The sequence below is a fragment of the Barbus barbus genome, assembly GCF_936440315.1.
Source record: "Barbus barbus genome assembly, chromosome: 8".
NCBI classification, from domain to species: domain Eukaryota; kingdom Metazoa; phylum Chordata; class Actinopteri; order Cypriniformes; family Cyprinidae; genus Barbus; species Barbus barbus.
In genome coordinates this window covers 27,831,200-27,853,193 of record NC_136736.1, presented here as the reverse complement: position 1 = coordinate 27,853,193, position 21,994 = coordinate 27,831,200, and the positions used below count along the sequence as shown (strand labels likewise).

Below are 21,994 nucleotides of genomic sequence, written 5' to 3'. Positions count from 1 at the left end.
GGAAGTAATATATATGAGTGTTCCTTCAACTTCATACACTTTTATGCCCCTTTTTGTAATACAAAAGTTTGGGGTCAGTAAGATTATTAATGTTTTTGAAAGAAATCTCTTGAGCTCACTAAGGCTGTGTTTATTTGATAAAAATACAATTGATTCAACTTTATTTGATATAAATTCAATTTTATTATTCTTAAATACTAATCTTTGACACATTGGTTTCAAGATTATTTGAATAGAAAATTCAAAAGAACAGAATTTATTTGAAATGGAAACATTTTGTAACATTAAAAAGTTATTTACTGTCACTACTAAACAATTTAATGTGTACTTGCTGAGAAAAAAATAAAAATTATAATAAATTCCACAATCGTACTTACCCCATACTTTTTAACGGTAGTCAGTGTTGAGCTTGTTACTCACAAAATGTAATTTATTACTTGTTACTCCTTTCGAAAGTAATATTATTTCTTTACCTTTAACTTCCTGGCAACAGCAATTAGTTACACTACACTACTAGTTACATTACTTTTCCTTCACGCCCCACAGAAATTGTAATTGCGTATCTTACCAAAAAATTATTCTGAAATGTTACTAACAATATATTTCTGCCTCATCATTTGGCCAAAATCTACATTGGATCGCAATCAGAAGTTATTACAAACACTCATTAATTGTCATGTGTAGCTTGAAGCTAATTGTGTTACCCATATACATTTATATTTCATGATGTATTTTATCAAAAGAAATGGCATAAGCTCATAAAAACAAATTCTAAAATGTTTTCTAAAAGATTTTTAATTATAGTAATATATGGATCAGAGGGATGTGGGTGGGCAAGCCATGTAATGCCAGAGTAAAGTAAAGCCACAACTTACACATTGGTGTTCAGATCATCTTTTCTTCTCACAAAGTAAATGTAATGTAGTGCTGCACGATATATCGTTTCAGCATCGATATCGTGATGTGCACATCCGCGATAGTCACATCGCAAGATGTGCGATTTTTAGAATACTGATCGTTATATTTATACTAATCGTTTTAAGTATAAATACTTAAATACCGTGTTTATACCGCGCTGTCTACGCTGGATGCGACAAAGCAACCGTTGCAAATACTTTGAACTTCGTGTAAGTCATAAAACAGGGTTTCTACAGACATGAACAAGTTAAATTTAAGACTTTTTAAGACCTTTTTAATACCACCTTGTATGAAATTAAAGACCTAAACCTGTAATTGAAATACACATTACATTACAAACATATATATAATACTTAATGTGTTTAACGTAAGAAGAAAACAAAATATCACCGCTGTAATGATATTTATTACTACGATATAGACCCTTTTTCTGTTAGTAAACATTGTGACGTTTTTCTGTGGGCGGAGCTTAGCTGGAGGCAGAAAGATTCCTCTGACTGCTTCACTAACGCTAGCTATGAAGTCTGTTTAGCTTGTTTTTTTAACAATAAGAGGAGAAATTTAAATTTTACCTGCATATGTAAGGCCACTCACTGTCCAGGGCTGCGATTGTTATTTGAAAAGGTTAACTTTAATGGACGAAACCAGACTGGCTGACCCGCACACGCTCACTCAAAGCTTGGTCGATCTGACAGGATTCCCTTCGGTTGAGTGACTCACATCTAACGTGTATTTGCCGTGTCACGCCGCATCCAGTGTAGACAGCATCACTGATTATAATGGGTTCTATAGTATTTGGCCATTACACAGAATTTACTTGATCATATAGTTTTCATATTAACACACGTACCATGTGCAGACTCCGACAGTCGACCAGGGCAGTGAGGTGGTGGAGACTGACTTCAGTGGAGTTTAACACCGCCTGCATCTCCTCTAGGTTACTCTGATAACCAACCCATAGAGAGCCAAAGAGCATAAACAAATAAACATTCATATACCGCGTACAAAATATATACTTAGTACTGAGTTTCTTGTACAGTACTGAGTACAGTCGCAATTTCCCACCTTAGTCTTGGGGAATTCGCGAATAGCTGAGCGCAAGAGCTCAGAAACATCATCCTGCATCTCCACAAGAGCTTTATGGCTTCCGGAGAGTTTCTGCAAATCAGAGGACCGATTTATAATTCATGAAACAGAACAAGAGAGACAATGACAAAGAGAACAGAGGAAGAGTAATTATGTACCTGCTGAAATGGGTTGGTCTGTCCCATGCTGCACCTCAGATAATACTGCAGGATATCTAACACGCATATGACACAGATATAAACAAATCCATATGAATTCCAATAAATATGTTCATTCTTTTACTCCTCAAATGTGTGACATCACATAATGATAGATTTCCCAAACACTCCCCTCGTCTTGCGTCGATCAATACACAGCTATTCTTGATCAGATACTGATATATTGTTGAAATCACTCTGCAAAGAAAACAGCCGATGCAAACTAACAAAACTTAGCAGTAAATCTGTTGGAAGCACTGCATGCATCTGCCTCTCTTTGAGTCACTGTGACCCGTTAGTTCATTATTTACTAAGCCAGCTGGCTGAGATTACTGACAATGCCAACTAGCTTCATCTGTGTGTATGTGTGATTATGAGTGAATGTGAGAGGGAGATGACTGTAAAGGCGCTGCATGAATCTGAACCCTATGACTGTGTGTTTGTGTGCTTGTAAAAGACAAGAGAGAGAGAGAATGAGAGAAGCAGTAGTGGAATGACCTCGGGCAGAGGTTTAATGATTAATTAACCTCACAATCTAAATCATGACACTCATAGCGGGTGCAGATGGAGAAGATAAAAATAGGAAAAAAAAAAATAATAAAACCTATGAACCGGCCAATATGGCACAATTTTAGCTTTGAGATATGCTTGAGTGAATTTCAATAAATATTGTATAAACTAATTTTATTTTTGTAATTTAGTGTATTATCATTTGCTGCTATTACATGACATCATATATTAACATACATAACCATTCAAAAGTTTGGGGTCTGTAAGATTTTTTGTGTTTGAAATAATCTTTCTCACCAAGAAAAAAAAATATTTTAAAATATTATTGCAAATTAAAATAACTTTGTATTTTAATATGTTTTAAAACATAATTTATTCCTGTCATGGCAAAGCTGAAAAAGCTGAATTTTGAATCTTTGATGAACAGAAAAAAGTCATTTAAAAATGCTTTATAAATATCTTTACGGTCACGTCAAATATTCAGTATTCATTTCTTATTCTAAAAACCTTACTGACCCCAAACTTTTGAACAGAAGTGTATTATGTGTCAGCAAAATTAATATGCAGGAGGAAGTAAATACACAGATGTAAATTTAATTACAAGATTGAATCGTTTTCCCTGTGGGAACTAATTAGCAATGACATTCATGTCTGTCCAGGAAAGCCAAGGTCTGAGAGCAAGATACAAAACCTGCTTTGTACATAAACACCCTTTAAGAAAGCCTCCTCTGCATAGCAATGCAAAACATTTCAAGTGAATGAATGAGAGTGATTGTGAGCATACATTTCAGTGGGGAGTATTGAGCTCAAGTCTTTGATGATGCATTGAATTATCAGTATATAAAATAATTAATAAAATGCAAATAAGAAACAAATGCATTAAGTACTTTCTTTAATCTGTACTCCTACTACTTTTGTTACCATAACTTATGCTTTTGTTTCTGTCTGTATATAATTGTCTATGCCGTTGTGGGGTTTTTTTGTGATCTGAGCCTTGTCACAAGCATCTAAATGCCCAGTGAACCCTGCATAAACTGTGTGAAAGACAAACAAACTCAACTTGACTTAGGAGCACATACCTTGGTTGATAGCGGCGTTCTCACGTGTCACTTTGGTGACGTAAGAGTCAGGGGCAACACAAAAATCACTGGCAGTCTGAGGAAGAGAACAACACACACAACAAAGCAAACCCTCAAATACAGGCCCAAAAACAAACACATTCAAGTCACTTTTTCTTTATGAAAAGTTAAGATTTTTAAGTGTTTACTATTATTCAGATAGGACTCATTAAATTAATCAAATGTGACAGGAAAGACTTTCACATTGTTAAAAAAAAATTCTAGGTCCAATAAATGCTTTTCTTTTGAACTTTCTAATTCCCACCGAATCCTGAAAATGATACATTGTGGTTTCCACAAAAATATTACGTTTCACAACTATATTCAGCATCAAATCATCATATTAGAATGATTTTTGAAGGACACTGTGACACTGAAGACTGTACTGATGCTGAAAATTCAGCTTTGCATCACAGGAATAAATAACATTTTTAAATATATTAAAATAGAAAGCAGTTATTTTACATTGTAATAATATTATTTCGCAATATTACCATTTTCATATATTACCGTTGATTAAATAAATGCAGCCTTGGAGAACATAATAGACTTTTTAAAAACCTCTTTTCGGCCCCAAACTTTGAACAGTAGTGTATATACTTATTTTATAATATATTCTCCTGAAGAAAATAATCCCGACATAATGTCTCTACTCTTTTTAGACAGCCACATAACCAAACAGAAATATATTGGCATCAAACTGAAGAGAATTAAAGGTGTTTCTGCTAATATACTCACCACAGCAACAGAAAACTCCAGCCCAAGTGAAGCCCAGCTGATCACCAGCGTCAGCACACCTAGCAAACAAACGCTGAAGGAGAGAAAGAGATTATTCATTACCACAGAAAATTCACACTCAGTATGAAAAAATGGTGTTTACAGTCATGCGCTTACAATGGAAAAAGTGTTTATTTGAATTCTTCTCTACAAAATGGCTGTCATTTGAGTCTTTTAATGGTGGGACTATTCGAATGAGTGTCTAGTTATTCCTGTGAGTAAAGCTGAAATGTTTCTGTGTTGTTGATGGATATTTTCTAGCTGGTTTCTTTTTAAACTTGTTTAGGCTCATGGTGAGTAACCCAGTCTGAAAACATCTCTGGGGACTCAAACAACCTCCCACTGACCAAATGTGCTTCTAGATACACATGCGCCCTAAAACACTAATATAAACACAAACAAACACGTATGTCCACAACGCACGGCAGAAGAGCTGTCTAATTGCAGCAGAAGGAGTGAAAAAGTGAGTCAGAGTGAATCAAGGAGAGATCTTCACCCTCCCTAGTAGACTAAATAGATTTAGTTTTGCCTGAATCCTTCTCTCCTCTGCCAACTCCTCTCTCTGATTCGTGCTCTCTCGCTCTCACCATTTCTAAAGGCTTTCAGAGAATGAATCTCAATTTTGCATAGTTACGGGTTAAAAATTTACAGGTATTAAAAGACATAAAAATTTTAAATACAGGCATTTTCACACAACGATTTCCAACCTGGAAATTTCCAAACTGAAACTGTAAACTCAGGTAGTGCATTTTAACCTGAGAAAGTCCTTTTTGATGTTCCCTGAAATTTCACATGATCTTGCATAACAACATTCTGACATACATTATTTATTTTTCTTACACTTCAATATTTCTTTGTTGTGAGAGTCAGTCAATTACATTCCTTAAATTCTACTGATATGTGTTCAGAGTTTAATTCCAGGTTATATTGTCATGTCACATCTCAAACCTTCCTGTTGAATTCAGTAACAACCATAAATATTATTAAAATTTGATTTTATAACAATGTTGTTTTAATATTATTTATATACTAATATAGTATTTATGAATGCTTTAAATTAGCTTTTTCAAATCACTTTTCATTTGAACTGTACTTCAAGTTTTAGTCATTTTGTTTAGGTTTTTTTTGTTTGTTTGTTTCTGAATTTCTGAGTTTTTTTTCTTCATTCATTTTAAATCAGGTTTAATTTTGTAATTTTAGTCAGTTTTTCATCTAATATTTTACTTTAGTTAATGAAAATGAAAGTTTTAATCATTTAAGGGAACAATAACTGTTTCACAGATAGCAAATCAGCACATAAATACATATTGGGTAATATTGAGTAAAATAGTGTAATTTTGGATAGAAATTAAAAATTATAAATTTTGGCACTAAATAAAAAAGAAAAACTATATTAATATGTTGTTTCTTAAAAGGTACAGAAAATGTTCTTTAGGAACCAGATTACATGGGTGGCTATTGTGTGTGATATTAACTAAAAACATGTGTTAATCATTTCTGTACTTACCTGATTAAGATGCTTCTTGAGTTGCGTATGAGACCAACCAAAACGAGCAGGCAGATTATAACATCAAAGAGCAGCAGACCCAGATAACCCAACCACCTACAAAACACACATACACATGATCTCTTCCAGATGGCTGGAAATGTCTTTATAACTCCATCCAAAAGCATTTTTTTATTAAAGATTTTATTATTGAGAAACTCTATTGTGTATGTCCATAAACTCTCATTTACTTCTTTGGATATTTAAGTCATTCTTATGTGAAAAACAAGCCATGCCAGACTACTACTTTGTAAAAAAAACAACAGGATTTTAGACACCAGTATTATCTGGGTAATATTGTTGAAACAAATGATCACAGAGCATGAGGACTAGATTGGACTTCTTAATTACCTGTACCAGTCATACTGCTCAGTGATGGAAGCCAGGTGATCCAGAGAGAGATCCGTACTGCTCCAGAAAGGCACCTCCACCATCAGATTGATCAGCTCGTCCAGCTGACCCTGCAGTTTCTGGACGATGGACAGGTAGTCTGTATTCTTGGAGTACACAGTCTCCAGCTGCACCAAACCCTCCTGCAGGGTTTCATTCAGACTGTTGGTGCTCTCTGATACCTAAAACACATAAACAAGCACATATTTTAGGCTCAATAAATCAGATACGTTTTTTTTTCTGTCCCCTGAATCAAACTGGCAGGTTATAATGTAGGTTATCATAAGTGACTGACCAGGTTGATGAGTTTTGAAGAACTGCCCATCTGGCTGATTACTGTATCAGAAGTTTGGTGATTTTAATATATTAGGTGGACTAAATGTTTTTGTTTGTTCATTTGTGCACATCTTTTTTTTGTTAACAACTGTTTATTGAATTTTCTTCTGTGGAAGATATACATTAACCGAGCTGCTCGGCCCGAGCATCATTTTGAGAATATGTGAACAACTCCTATACACACTTTTATTAGTCATAAGGGAGAGAACGGCTTATAATACAAATAATAATGTGTATACACTAAAAGCCTCAAGTACACTGTAATACATCAGAATAGTACACATAAATGCCATTGTTTCACAGCTGTAAAAGAAACTGAAGAGACAGAACAACAAGAACAACTAAAGAAGATGCTTTTGTTAGGGGGGTAAAGAGACAATGGACAAAGATGAAACTTTCCAGTGCACATGTGGCAAAAGCCTTACGCACACCATCAAATGGAGGATACTTTGAAATGCCATGCATTCAGCTGCTAGTGTCAAAGTGAAATACACTTTGATATAAATTGCTATTCAGCTGAAAATGATTTTTCGGTTTCAGTCAAAACAGATTTGGAAGGCCGGAATTGTTGTGACGTTTCAATGCTGTGCAATTTAAATGCTTACATACAACAAGTGTTGATTGTTAAATAAATTTGATTAATTAATTGATTATTAGATAAACTTTGATTTCCGTTTCGGCTTTCACCGAATGAAAACTAGGACTCAATGAGCTCTCAGGCTCTCTAACAGTCAGAACACCTGCTAATGGATATTTTGATACATAATTACTTCCTACATGAAATGCTAGCCAGCCAACCAAAACAATTAAACCCTCAACCTTATGAATGCATTAACATTTAATAACCCTGTATGCTGGTGGTTTTAGCTATGGCCATGAGGTGCGGTGGAGCATTTGGCAACAGATTTGAATGTTTATTCAAGTTAAAGTGTTCAGCAAAGGGCAATGAACTCTAGCGGCAGCAGTGGGGAGTTCAGTAGAGACAGAGGTACATTTTTGGCACCACAGTACTTTAGTATTGGTATGCCGTGCAACCCTATTAGTTAGGGCTGTAAAATAGCTAGCAACGGTGGTAAAGAGCTTGAAAAAAGTGGTACAGTGTTTAGGACTGACAACAGAAGGGCAGTTAAGCACGTTTTGAACACTTGGATAAGGCAAAATTTCCCCAGCTTCACTCACCAGTTTGTCGATGCCTGCCACTGTTTGGTTAGCATGGCGCAAAGAGTATGTCAGTCGTGTCATGCCATCGCACGTTTCGCCGTTTCCATAGAAACCGACTGCAATGCCAGCACTGCGGGAAAGTGACCAAAACAGAAATTAGCTCATGTGAATGTGGCAGACTCTTTTATATAGGCTGTAAATCAGCATTCTTGCACAAGCAATGTCTTAATTCTGCAATGCTAAAAGTACAAAAACAAGAAAATGCCCAGGTTAGCAGAGCTGATCTTGGCTGAACCAACAGTGTTGTTTTCACTTTTATTTTATTGACAATAAAACACAGATCCATGTGATTTCCCTAAAATTTACAGCTTGTATCAGAAAAAACTAAACTGTGTGTGAATTGACTGCTATGCGTTTAATTCTTTGTGTGTGTGTGTGTGTGTGTGTATATTATAGGGCTGTCTTCATATCCAAAATAAATATTTGTGTTTACATATATGTATACTGTATATTATTATGCATATATTTTTTTATATAAATATACACACACACACACACACACACACACACACATATGCACACTCAAATGAGAATCTTTTCATCTTTAAAAGAAAAAGAACAGAATTTACGTGAACAATGTAAAGTTTTTAAATACCTTATAAGGGCAAATTAACACAAAGGAATTCATGTGTGATAATGAAGCATTTATTTCGGGTAAATTGATCTCAGGGTGGTTTTGGTGTGTATGCGTGAGCGTTTTATCTGATGCCGTGTGCAAGTTTTCCTGCATGTGTTACTTTTTGTCTCTATCCCTCAAATACAAGAGGATTTAGGCAGGAGAGCTCTTATAAGCTTAAAAGTGTGTGAGACCGAGAGATATCAAGAGAGAGAGGTCAAGCTGTCATTCTTTGTTAAGGTCAGGAGTCACATGGCTCACCGAGACTTTCCCACTGTTACCCAGAAACCCTCACGATAACAGCACTGACCATAATCATCCTCTTGTGTGTTTATCGGTTAGATCGTGTGAGTGGGCACATATGCTAACAGTTCTGTCTAGTAACTGTATCCAAAACTGGTTGTTAATATATCATGTATATGAAAATATTTGATTCCCAAGTGCTACAGTGTTGGTTTAAGATGGTAATGTGATCATACTGAATCATTAAGCACACTTAACTAAAAAACAAAGCACCAAAATTACAAAAGGTACTGTACTTCCATGTTATTTTACATAAGTACCATGATTTTACGTACCATATAAATTGAATAGTACATAATCAGTACAGAATATTGTGATATTTGCATTATTGATTTTGATTAAATGTGCATGTCTATGTGGGTTTGTTTAGAAATGCAGTTGGCTTTTCAAACATTAATATGAAGAGTCAGGACAAATAACCTCAGACTTTAAAGCTTTAACAAGATCAACTCAGGTTAATGTAATTGTAGTGGAAAATAAGCTATTACATTTTATGAGTCCTGGCTGCTATAAATAGAATTGATTCTGGCTTGATGGGGTCAATTACTGAGCCAAAGTAGTATCCATTAACCAAGACAAAATTACTCGCAATTAAACAACGCACAAATACATACAAATATCTTTGTGAGAATCTGGCAGTGTTAGATAAGAGATATTGAATAATGACTCTCTGCGGCTATAGAACTCATATATACGCAGTGCCCACACACACACACACACACACACACACACACACACACACACACACACACACACACACACACACACACACACACACACACACACACACACACACACACACACACACACACACACACACACACACACACACACACACACACACACACACACACACACACACACACACACACACACACACACACACACACACACACACACACACACACACACACACACACACACACACACACACACACACACACACACACACACACACACACACACACACACACACACACACACACACACACACACAGGCAGAGAGACCTGCAGTGCATTATTCATCTCGCAGCTTCAGTGTTCAAAATCTTATTCTGTTGCTATGGCAACATCTCCAAGGCACCGAGGGGGCAGCACCGGGGAGAGAGGGGGAAAACTGATGTGAGGGCGACAGAGGGAAAAAGAGAGAACTTAGTACAGAGAGGAAGAAAATATTTTTGTCCACGGCGAATCTCTTTAGCCCAGGACGAAATCATACATGCACATACACGGCAAAAAATATCAATCGGCTGCTTTGTCTCATTATTTCCAGTAAACATCTGAAAACATCAGTGTCAAAAACATCTTTTAAACAAAATAAATTTATCCGTGAAGCAATATTACATAAGATTTGTTTTTAGAAAATGAATGTTTTTTTCTCAATCAAATACTATTTAGAAAAAGTTTCAGAATGAATTAATTAATGAATGAATTATAAAATTGGAATCATAGAGAACAACTAAGATCATTTTTTCCACATTTTTTCTGACCTGAATCATGATTCAAACTGGGTGAACTACCAACTCTGGTCTCTTAACGATTACATTAAATGTTCTTTTAGTACTTTTGGGGATGCTCAATATGCTTAAAAAATAATTTAAAAATAATTAATTAAATAATTACATTTTGAAGAATATTGGTAACTAAACAGTTTCGGTTACCACTGACATCCATTAAAAGGACAAAAATACAATAAAATTAAATCGGAACATGAACTTTTTGGTTATCAACATTCTTCAAAACATCTTCCTTTGTGTTCATCAGAAAAAAGAAAAGCATACAAGTCTAAATCAATATTGTTTTACAATGCAAGTGTCTAATATAAAATAAGAAATAAAATTATGCATTTAGTTAGTTTTTGCTTCAAACAAAAAAAAAAATCTGCCATTGCCACAATAAAAAAAAGCATATTCAATTTTCTGAAAATAAATCATATGTAATATTGCTTCATGGATACATTTATTTTGTTTCACAAAATGACTATTTTGAACAGTTCTGAATGAGAACATTCATTGAGCTACTAAAGACACAAAACATTAGGGAGATTAGGGTTTAAGGAGAGCGCTCCCATGTTTTAGGTCACTCAACGGAGCATGTGCACATGTGTGCATTAGTGCATGTGTGCACTATTTGATGTGCTTAATGATGCATGAGACGCAGTGCATTTCATCTGAGCCATCATATCAGCATGACATCTCTCATCTCTGCCATGGACCCATCACTCAGTCTGATCCCGCAGCTTGCTCACTTTTCCCAGTTAAGCTTTATCTGCATTTCCCTCAATCAATCAGTCATCATTGTCCTTTTCTCTGGTTCTTTCTGCATCCATCTCTCTCTAAGGGAAATAATCTCTTCTTTGTTTGTCAATCACAGCATTGAATGGCAGAGCATGAAGTCAGATACAGGACAGATGAGAGAAAGGAGGAGGAAGGGAAGGCAGAAGGGGTGGAACAGAGGGGAGGAGATCGTCTGATGACCCTAGTGGGGCAACAAATGGGAGGAGAGACCAGAAAATAATCTGAACAGAAGACAAAGAAAGCAACCTAAAAGCAATTACAACAATAATCAGTAAGAGTTAATGAAAACAAAACTGTCAAAAATGTGTATGCAAAATGATGGCTTATTTACACAAATTAAAGAAACTTTACTTTATAAGAGTTTTCTCCTTCAGCAGCTAAATGTCAATGTATTTACATTGATTATTTGCAAAGACATTAAGAATCATTATTGATATACATTACTATTATTTGCTATAATAGCTTAATATTAAATTGTATTTCACAAAAAATCTTTTAAACAATAATTAGCAGATCTCCTGTTAAAAAATGCTGCCCTAATGAAATTACAATTATTTTTGAAAAAAATAAACTTCTAAGAGTTTAACAGTTTCGCCAAAACAGATCACGTAGGGTCACATGACCTGCTGGATATTACTCACTTCATCTCATTAACTTCCATATTATCAGACATTTTTGGTCAGATTAATCAAATTAATCATGGCTAACAAACATGCCAATACATTTTTATTATTATTTCTAAAATGGCATAACTAAAATGAGCCTTCACATCGAAGGGTTGTGCACAAAAAAAAATTAACATCTTTAATTAGAACAGAACCATGTAAAATCCTTTTTGTGCAATCAAAGCTTTTTTTTTTTTTTTTTTTAACAAATGAAGGAGCCCAAAATCTCAGGTCACGACAAGAAGTTATTTTTAGATAACCATTTACAGAGTGTAAACAGCTAAAAATCACAGTATTTCTGTGTGGCTTCTATTTCAAGACTACATTTCTACATCACGACCGCTGAAAAGAGCAGCTGGTATTATTAAACAGGGTCATTGCAGGACAATGAGGTATATGTCACCTGACAAACCAGAGAACAGGTCTCATTGCATTCATTTGTCTGAGAAAGTGTTAACATCTTTATGAGCTGATTGCGATATCTATGCACTTTTAAGGTAATCAGTTATTGTTGGTGTTTTATTTAAATTTTAATATCTTAATGACAGTGACAAGAAGAAAAAAAACTTTGATATCAGTCTGTGATGAACATCAGTTATGCTCATCCTTGGTATCTCCTTTGAAGGCATATCTAGATTTAATGAAGCACATACAAAATAGCTGAACCGGAAGCAATGCGACCTCTTTTAAAGAACACTGAAGTTTGTTTCGCATAACCCTTATTAAGCCGGAATCATTCTAACCCCTAACTAATGCAGGCACTTGATTCAACTATTTAACCTCTGTGTCCTGGGTTCAGCGTGGAATAGCTGCCGACCTGACCTGACCTGACCTCTCACCTCTCTCTATATTTAAAGAGATCTGACAGGAATGATTAGAGCTGTTTTCACAGGAGACCAAATGTATACAAGATACACAGAACATAAACACTTCACTATTTACTAGCTTAGACAAATAGAACAGAAAGATGACATACGGTACTATAAAAATGTCAGTCTATAAAAAGAGTAATGTAAGGTAATGTAATTGATTTCGCAAAAGTGACAAGAAAGCAGATGGAAGCTTGTCAACCTAATGTGACAGCATGTGGATTGTGAAAAATTTCCTAACAGGACATCTCCTGAACAATGAAAGGGTGAACAAAGCAAAACATGTGCGCCTGAGAAACAGACAGGGATTATTACTAAAAATACAGATGAGGTACCATCCGTTCCACACACACACCTACTATTTCAAATGAATCACAGCCAGTGGCGCTCATCAGCGTGGGTTAGGCGTTTAATAAGCTGCCATATGTGTTACATGATTTATGTGTCATACAGCAATTACTTAAGAGCTCTTTAGTTCTTTTTTTGGCTTTTGGTAACAAATACATATCTTTTTGGACTGAAGAACCGGTTTAGAATTGACTATTCTCTAGGAACCATTTCCTACTCTCTTGGCAGACATTTAATGGGATGGATCAACAAAAAAAAAAAAATTATATTCCATCATTCCATCATCATTTACTCACCCTCATATCATTCCAAACCTGTATGATTTTCTTACTTCTGTGGAACATAAAAAATATTGTGAATAATACCTTAAAATACAGATAATAGAAGTCAGAATATGGTTTGGTTACTAACATACTATCAGAATATCTTCTTTTGTGTTCCACAGAAGAATGAATGTCACAGGTTTGGAACAACATGAGGTTATAAGTTTCTTTCTTATTTTGAGCACAAACTGTTTGATTACCAGCTTTCTTCAAAATATCTTCTTTTATGTTCAACATGAGAAAGAAACTCTTTTTGGTTTGGAACAACACGAGGGGGAGTAAAGGATGACAATTTTAATTTTGTAGTGAATTATTCCTTTAAAGGGGTCATCAGATGCCCATTTTACACAAGTTGATATGATTCTTTAGGGTCTTAATGAAAAGTCTATAACATACTTTGGTTAAAATTTCTCAATGGTAGTGTAAAACAACACCCTTTTTACCCTGTCAAAATTGGCTCTGTTTTTAGCAAGCCATTCTAGTCCATGTTGCTTTAAATGCTAATAAACTCTGCTGACCCCGCCCCTCTCGTCCGTGGGGTGACGAGAAGTACTGTTTACTTCAGCCGCAAAACTGGCTAACTAGCACGTTATTAGGAAAGGCGATTTGCAAAGATTCATAAAAAAAAAACCTTATACTCCTTTCTTCTGGACTTGAAACTGGATCACAAATGATTTGCGCGAACAGACATTTAGGAAGATCGGGATCGGCGCATTTCCTTCAAAACAGAAGTAATGTTAATCCACTGCATCTTCAGCGGCTCAGATATCGGGAGTAAATGACGACTGCTATGCTCATTATTACATCCAACAACAAAACACCTCAATCGCGTAATCGGAGACATTCTTGTCTTCCCTTGCACCGGAGTCAACACAATGGCGGACAGCTCTCAGCTCACTCAGGGCGGGTCTAAGGTAAGACGGCCTTGTCAATCAACTATCGTGGGAGCGGTCTGTACAGAACTGACAGGAGTCTCAGAACAGCCTGATTTGAGAAAGGGGTTTTAAAATAGGTATTAAAAAGAAAAAATACTGGTTGGATCTTTATCATTATAGGATGGATGTGTACACTTCCAACACACATTTATGTTTAAACAACATGTAAAATGTAAAAAGTAAAATTTTTAAAATGAATGTCAAGTCTCATGCATTTGTACACTCAAAAACTGATGTTTTTATCAGCTGTTAGGACTCTCATTCTGACGGCACCCATTCACTACAAAGGATCCATTGGTGAGCAAGTGATGTAATGCTACATTTTACCAAATCTTTTCCGATGAATAAATATTCTCATCTACATCTTGGACAGCCTGAGGGTGAGTGAATTTTCAGCAAATTTTCATTTTTGGGTGAAATATTACTTTACAATTATTCAACAACAAGCTTCCATTTGAGTTTTCTGCCTATGTTGGGAGTGGACAGAGAGGGAGTTCTCTAGGTTTAGGAAAACAGGCAAAATGTTCCCAACTGGATGAAGTTCATTGACAGATTTATTTGTGTGGAAGTCCAGTCGTGACGCCCAATTAACTGGAACTTATGATGTGTACTGCCACATGATGTGTGTGTGGAGGCAGCGAGGTGATGAGTGTTTCGTGTTTAACTGTGTAAGAGTGCAAACCACGGACCTGCACACGAGCATGGCGATGATCACGCACCAAGCGGTGCAGCAGCAGTCCGCATTGGGCGAGTCCCGGTTCTTCCTGCGACGGCAGCACAGCCAAAAGGAGTAGAAGAGGAGGAAGAGGAGGTCGAGCGCCAAGCACACCAACGCTACTGCACCTAGCAACAACACAGACTGCAACGAGAGAGAGAAAAAGGGAGTAATTTAGACTTCATTGTTTTTAGTGTAGCAGTAAATGAACCATGAACAATTAAGAATACAATGAGGCCATTGAAGGCTGGTTCTTCCAATCAAAATCTTTTGTTATTGTACCGTATTGCATGTTTTCTTTAACTGTAATCTGGAGTAACATATTGTTTGAGACTATTTTACTTATTGATGTACAAGCTGCTATTCTGGATGGGAAACCCTCTGCTTTTAGATAAAAGGGGAGTTACTTTCAGGAGTCCTGCATGTTTAATCCACAAGCTCTTCCACTGAACCAGAAGTGTCATGAATGATCTAGATTTTTCTCCATATGCATCAAATGTAGGTCAGGCTGTACATGGGAGACTTCTTTTGGTCTCAGAGCTGTGGAGTATAAGCTCAGAGGTTCTTCTGTATACAAATCTGCATAAACACACACACACACACACACACATACATACATACAACATGGTGCCAAGAACTAGGATGTGCTACTAAATCAACATCCGTTGTTAGTTCTGGAACAACATTCCTATCAAAATCACAGTCTGAAAGGTATTCCTAACCATAATCTACCTCTAATAAAGGCAATGATCTTCTGAATGTTCGTCCGGTACTAACAAGCTGATCAAGAAGCATGTCCTATTTGGGTAAATCACATTAAAAATACAGCGACATGGTTTTAGTAGTTCACATTTGTCTTTTTCTTTCAGTTTTTTTTTTTTTTTTTTTTTACATACAAAAGATAAGAAATAGTTAGCTTCCTCTGGAATATCTTTTGTTTAACGGAATATATTGAGCATGTCCTTTATTTACTCAAGCAGCAAATTATTCTTGCAATACATTTTTTTTTTTATCAACTACATTTTTACTAGCCTATATTTTTGCATTTTATTTTCTAAAGTCAATTGGAGTGATGCTTGCTCATGCAAAACATTCAGGTTGTTGCCAGGGCAAGGGTTGCTAATAGCTGGAATACACTACACGACTTTGGCCCAGATTTACAGTCTGGACAAGCTGACGCTCGTTGCCGAAAATATAAGCCAGTCTGCAGTTTCAGGCTGACGGATTTCTTAGAAAATCGTGCAGTGTATGATGGTAACAGAAAATCTGTCCAGATTAGAAAATTTGTGTAGTCTACCATAAGTATTTCTAAAAAGCACTTTTTCCTTTTACATTTAATCTAATTTTATGACTAATCTTATCATCAATTTAGATTATAACAAGAATTAAGGGCAAATTTAGCAAGCAGCGCCAATTACAACAAGCATATATTTTAAAACAGTGGTTCACTAGCAAACTAGTGCAAACAAAAAATATTTTAAATTATTATTATTCATAAATAACATTCTCATTTAATTAATGCCAAAACAACATACAATTAAGATATCCCTCAAAAGCTGTTTATTTTTTATTATTAAAGAACATATGGCTCCTGAAACGTCTGGAATCACAAAATGAATTGTCGAGGACCTTTGAGTCAAAATGTTGATATAACCTCTATCCTACAAACCTTACTGAGAGATAATTCAGGGCATGAAAGGAAATGCAGCATCACCAAACAGTTGATAATCACATGCTCAAGTTTTTTAAATAGAGTACGATCACTCATTTGTCCTCAAATGCCCAGATTGACCCAGTTTGATATGCATTCACCCCTGTATAGACGGCGACATTTAGTGACGTAATTTTCACCCTTAAAGTACAAAGCTACATGCTTATCTTGAGTGGGCTGAGATAGTGTGTTATGGCTTAAAACTGGTGTCATGAGATTTTCACATTAATATCCATCCCTGGTCATCTTTGAGGGACCTGGGAGCAAGCTGATATCAGCTTCTGTCTGTCGATTTGTCAAAGCTCATTTGAGTCAGTCACCAATGACAGCATCCGTAAAGAGATTAGAGAGGACTCATTATCAGCTGTCACGCACACACACTTACGTTGCAAATCTAAACGAGGATATATTTTAGGCTTCTATTGTTTTTATAAAAAACTAAACCAAGTTTACGAAGCTGAGATTTCCTGGACATGTGATCAAATGTAGGTAGCTGATTTTATTGTGATCACAAAAGGAGACTAGCAGCAATCAAGACCAAAGAGAAGAGACTAGACGGAAAAAAATCCAGGAGAGGATGGGAATGGGGGAGGGAGTCTGCAACTCTCAAATGTAATTATCTTATTACCAGCCCTCAGGGACACAGGGAGGGAGAGATTGAACTTAACTTTGTATTGGGCTGACTCTATAGTAATAAAGAGCAGGATGGCAGGAATTACAGGAATGCCTTAAAACCAAACCCGAATTGTTTATGAATGTGTATGCACAAATCAAGTGTGTTTTTAAAGTCTAAATTTTTCTGTAATCATTTTTAAGCAGTAGAAAAAAATATAAGCAGTGCAATAGTATCAACAGTAACCACAACATTCATGGAAACAGAAGTGTTAGCTTTCCTTTGTGTCAGTCCCACAATCTCAGGTCTTGACAAATCATAATAAACAATTCTACACACAATATTTGAATTAAGTAAATACTGTGCAAAAGAGTGCAAAATAAGAGCAATTTATTCAACTTGTTTATTTTTATACTTTAAAGCGTACTTACAGTACATCATATTTAATATTTACTTAAGTGTATTTCAAGCAAATATTGTGTAAAATAAGAGTATAAAACAAGTGCAAGTTTGTGTATACTGTTTATATGGCACTATATTATCAGCATCCCGTGTGCAATCCACAAATAAAAAACATATCAGTCCACTAGTCCACTACTAAAATAAACTACTATACTAAATTATATTGTGCGGTCTATTGAACAGATCTAATACACCGTTTTTATTTTTTGTTTTGTTGAAAATTTCTTGAAAAATTCACTTATGTGCAGGTGAATTACTATAAAATATTTACTTGATATTTATATTAAGTATATTTGTGTAAAATAAGAACATCAGCAGTTTATTGTATATATAAAAAAAACAGCCAGATCATTTCATTAATGTGCATGTGAATCTTCATGTAGATCTTTAGGATCTGATCAATAACAACAGATTTTTACTGAGCAATAGGTTGTAGCACAAACTGCTAATGGACAAAACCTACATTTAAATCACCATATTAACCCCATCTGTACTGAGTTAAGCTAAAACAGTAATCAGTCATTTAAGCACAATGACATTTTCCTCTCAGCTCAGTGTTTGTGTCATTTGTATGCGTGTTTGTGTGTGTACGGTGCAGTGTTCTGGTGTAAACCGTTTCATCGCTACTACTCGTGACTTCCTGCCAGCTGGGCCCCTTTCCTGCCCAATATGCTTTTAATTATTTCAACATTCCCTGCTGAGAAAAAAACCCTAGTGCTTTTTCCACACGTCAAACGAGAACGGCAACACAGCTGTAGAAGACGTCTTCAGCAAACGGAAATCTTCTCAAATTATTGCAGATTTAGAAAGAGTCGAATTCCTCTCATTCTGGACACAGAACAGACAAATATTGTGCTGAGATCTTTAATACAGTAACGCTGAGAAAACAGAAGCCTGATACCAACCAAAACAGATGTACAGCATCTGTTAATCCCATTTTCCCCCGCCATTATATTGGGGGGGGGGGGGGGGGGGGGGGGGGCACCCAACGCCCCCCTTGAAGGTCAAGTTAATTTTATTTAATTGTATTTTCTCTATAGTGCCAGATCACAACAGAAGTCATTTAAAGTGACCTTTCCTATAGAACAAGACAATACCAATAAAACATTTCATAGGGCCCTAAAGATGTAATTCTGGTTAAACTTTTAATAAATTGATGTTAAATTTGAATTAGCTAGACATGCTTTTTGATTAATAACATTTTATTTAACCATTAAAAAGGAGTCCAGAAAAATTAAAACAGAAATAAATGGGATCCCCCACCTCCACCCCAAAGCCAAAGCCCTGGGGGAAACACGGCACCATACAGGAAGCATACAGCAAGGTGAACAAAGGGAACTTCAGGCGGGGTTTTAGTACACAAATAATGACTGCACTTTATTTTACACTACGTGAACTTACATGTACTTCCAGTGTCCCTACCTAAGAAAGTACTAGTAATATAAGGTAACTACATGGGGTAGGGTTAGGTTTAGGGGAAGGTTCAGGGTTAGTAACTAGTAATTGTAATTATTATAAGTACATAGTATGTAAATGAGTAACAGGACTGCAAAATAAAGTGCTACCCAAATAATGGTAACAGAGGAAAACTTACATCATTAGTTTAGCTACTACAGATCTTAATATGACTCTACAGAACAACAACCACAGTTTTGTGAATCATTGTAGTTATTTGTGAATCTATGCATAAAAATACTTTATGTACAATTTGGCACAGGACTTTCATGTTTTCTTTTTTCAATGAAGTGCTATGAAAGCCTGGACCAGTGCTGTTTTGGACCCAATTGATTTTTATTGTATGGACAAAGATATTTGTGGGTAATTTATCTCTCCAACAGTACTCCCAGAAGTCCCTGTGTGACTATGCTATACTGTTGCTGTGAAACAGGCTTAAATATTTAGTTAAATTCTAATGTGTAGATCCATGTTCTCAATTAAGTTACACAGACTGTAAAAAGTTGTCTTATTTGTACTAACATGATGATGTCACCCGCTTTAATTTATCTCCCAAACAAAGCTCTCAAGTGAATTACAGGCACTTTGTGTATTGATTGACTAATTCATTAAAAAGAACAGATTCAAAAGATCAATTCATTATAAATCAGACAATCACTATTGTCTTCTCAAAAGAAAGACACAAGGACACCCAGTGTAGATGTGGATGAGGTCCATGTGGCATTAAAGTACAGAGAAAAGAGGAGAACAAACTGCTGACATGTTTTGGCAGCTACTGGTGGGTCAGATCCAGACAAACTATCGTGCCCTGAGATCCAAGTGAACCCTCCAATGCACAGATGTTTTCAATCCAAAAGTGCATATGAATGTCTTCTTATCGGTGCCAGGATGTAAGCATAGTTTTAAGGGTGGTTGAAGGGAGGCTTTGGGGTCTGAATAATGCTGAAATGGCACTGGCTATGTGTGTGCACATGGATGCATGATGTTTGCCATTTTTGTCCCATTTAAAAGGAAGTAGAGCTGGACTGCTGCGTCCGTTGAAAAATCTGCTTACAAAAGGTGTCTATTTAAAAAGACTAAAACTATAACTATTTTATATAGCATTTTTAAATTACACATTTTATAATTATTTAAAATTCTATTTTTATGACCCCATATTAATAACTATAATTTTTTTTCCCACATTGCAGGACTATTTATGTCAACTGCAAAAAAGTTAAAAATAGTAAAAAACCGCCATTTTAAGTATGCCATTTTTGCACCACCAACATCAATGGGTGACTAAAAAAATTAAAAAGTTTTACCAAACACTCCTCAATATGCTATAATATATACACATTTACAGTTCATAAGTTTAGGGTCAGATTTTACTTTATTTTTGAAAGACAATAATACTGTATTCATCAAGAATTAAAATGATCAAAAGTGACAGTATAGACTTTTACATTGTTCATAAAAATAAATAAAAAATCTAATAAATCCTTAAAGAAATTATGACAACTTCCACAAAAAAATTTATGTGTGACCCTGTACCACAAAACCAGTCTTAAGTCGCTGGAGTATATTTGTAGCAATAGCCAACAATACATTGTAAGGGGCAAAATTATCAATTTTTCTTTTCTGCCACAAATCATTAGGATATTAAGTAAAGATTATGTTCCATGAAGATATTTTGTAAATTTCTTAGCATAAATATTTTAAAACTTCATTTGTGATTAGTGTATATATATATATATACAGTGTGTGTGTGTGTGTGTGTATATATATATATATATATAATATATATAATACTGTTTTCAACATTGATAATCAGAAATGGTTCTTTAGCATTAAATCAACATATTAGAATAATTTCTGAAATATCGTGACATTGAAGATATAATTTTTCAGGTTTTCGGCTTTGCCAACACAATCATTAAACTTCGATATATTAATATATAAACTATAATACATATAAAAGTATATAAACTATATAAGATACATAATGTCTTAGATATATTGCGTAAATATTAAAATAAAAAATAGTTCATTTAAATTGTAATAGTATTTCACAATATTACTGTTTTCACTGTATTTTTGATCAAATAAATGTAGCCTTGGTGAGCATAAGAGAAGAAAAATAACCAAATTATTTTGAAAAAAAAAAAAATAATAATAATAATAATATTTTATATAAATATATATTATAAAACATTCTTACAAACATAACATTTTTCTTAAATATGTGTGCATGTGTGTATTATAATAAATACACACAGTACACACATTATGTAAACAAACTTTTATTTTGGATGCGATTAATCGTGATTAATTGTTTGACAGCAATAATTAAAATATATATTCATTTGTGTATCAACTACCACAGCAGATATTTACAGGCATTTAAAACCATTGGACTGGCATAGTAGTGTCAGTTTGAACGAGTGCAGCCCCCCGTATGTCCCAGCATGCATGCATGAGAGTGTGAGAATGAGAGCGAGGGGGTACTGGCATAAAGACGATGTGTCTATTTGACAAAAGGATGCCTGCAAAGCACTCTGGGATACATTAGGGATTAAACCCCATTTTCACAGAAGCCCACAG

General features: G+C 35.2%; 1 protein-coding gene across 2 annotated transcripts in view; it reads right to left on the bottom strand.

Moving 5' to 3' along the window:
• The window catches only part of LOC306873781 (protein tweety homolog 3), a 35,447-nt gene that overhangs the window by 9,976 nt on the left and 3,477 nt on the right, over positions 1 to 21,994 (bottom strand). For both annotated transcript variants that reach the window (XM_079423267.1, XM_079423268.1), the window contains exons 3-11: positions 15,145 to 15,314; positions 8,058 to 8,169; positions 6,504 to 6,724; positions 6,114 to 6,209; positions 4,568 to 4,640; positions 3,791 to 3,866; positions 2,163 to 2,218; positions 1,984 to 2,076; positions 1,769 to 1,861 (exon numbers count right to left, since the gene is read on the bottom strand). In XM_079423267.1, the coding sequence (XP_079279393.1) occupies positions 1,769 to 1,861; positions 1,984 to 2,076; positions 2,163 to 2,218; positions 3,791 to 3,866; positions 4,568 to 4,640; positions 6,114 to 6,209; positions 6,504 to 6,724; positions 8,058 to 8,169; positions 15,145 to 15,314 (990 nt within the window). The remainder of the gene's footprint in view (positions 1 to 1,768; positions 1,862 to 1,983; positions 2,077 to 2,162; positions 2,219 to 3,790; positions 3,867 to 4,567; positions 4,641 to 6,113; positions 6,210 to 6,503; positions 6,725 to 8,057; positions 8,170 to 15,144; positions 15,315 to 21,994) is intronic.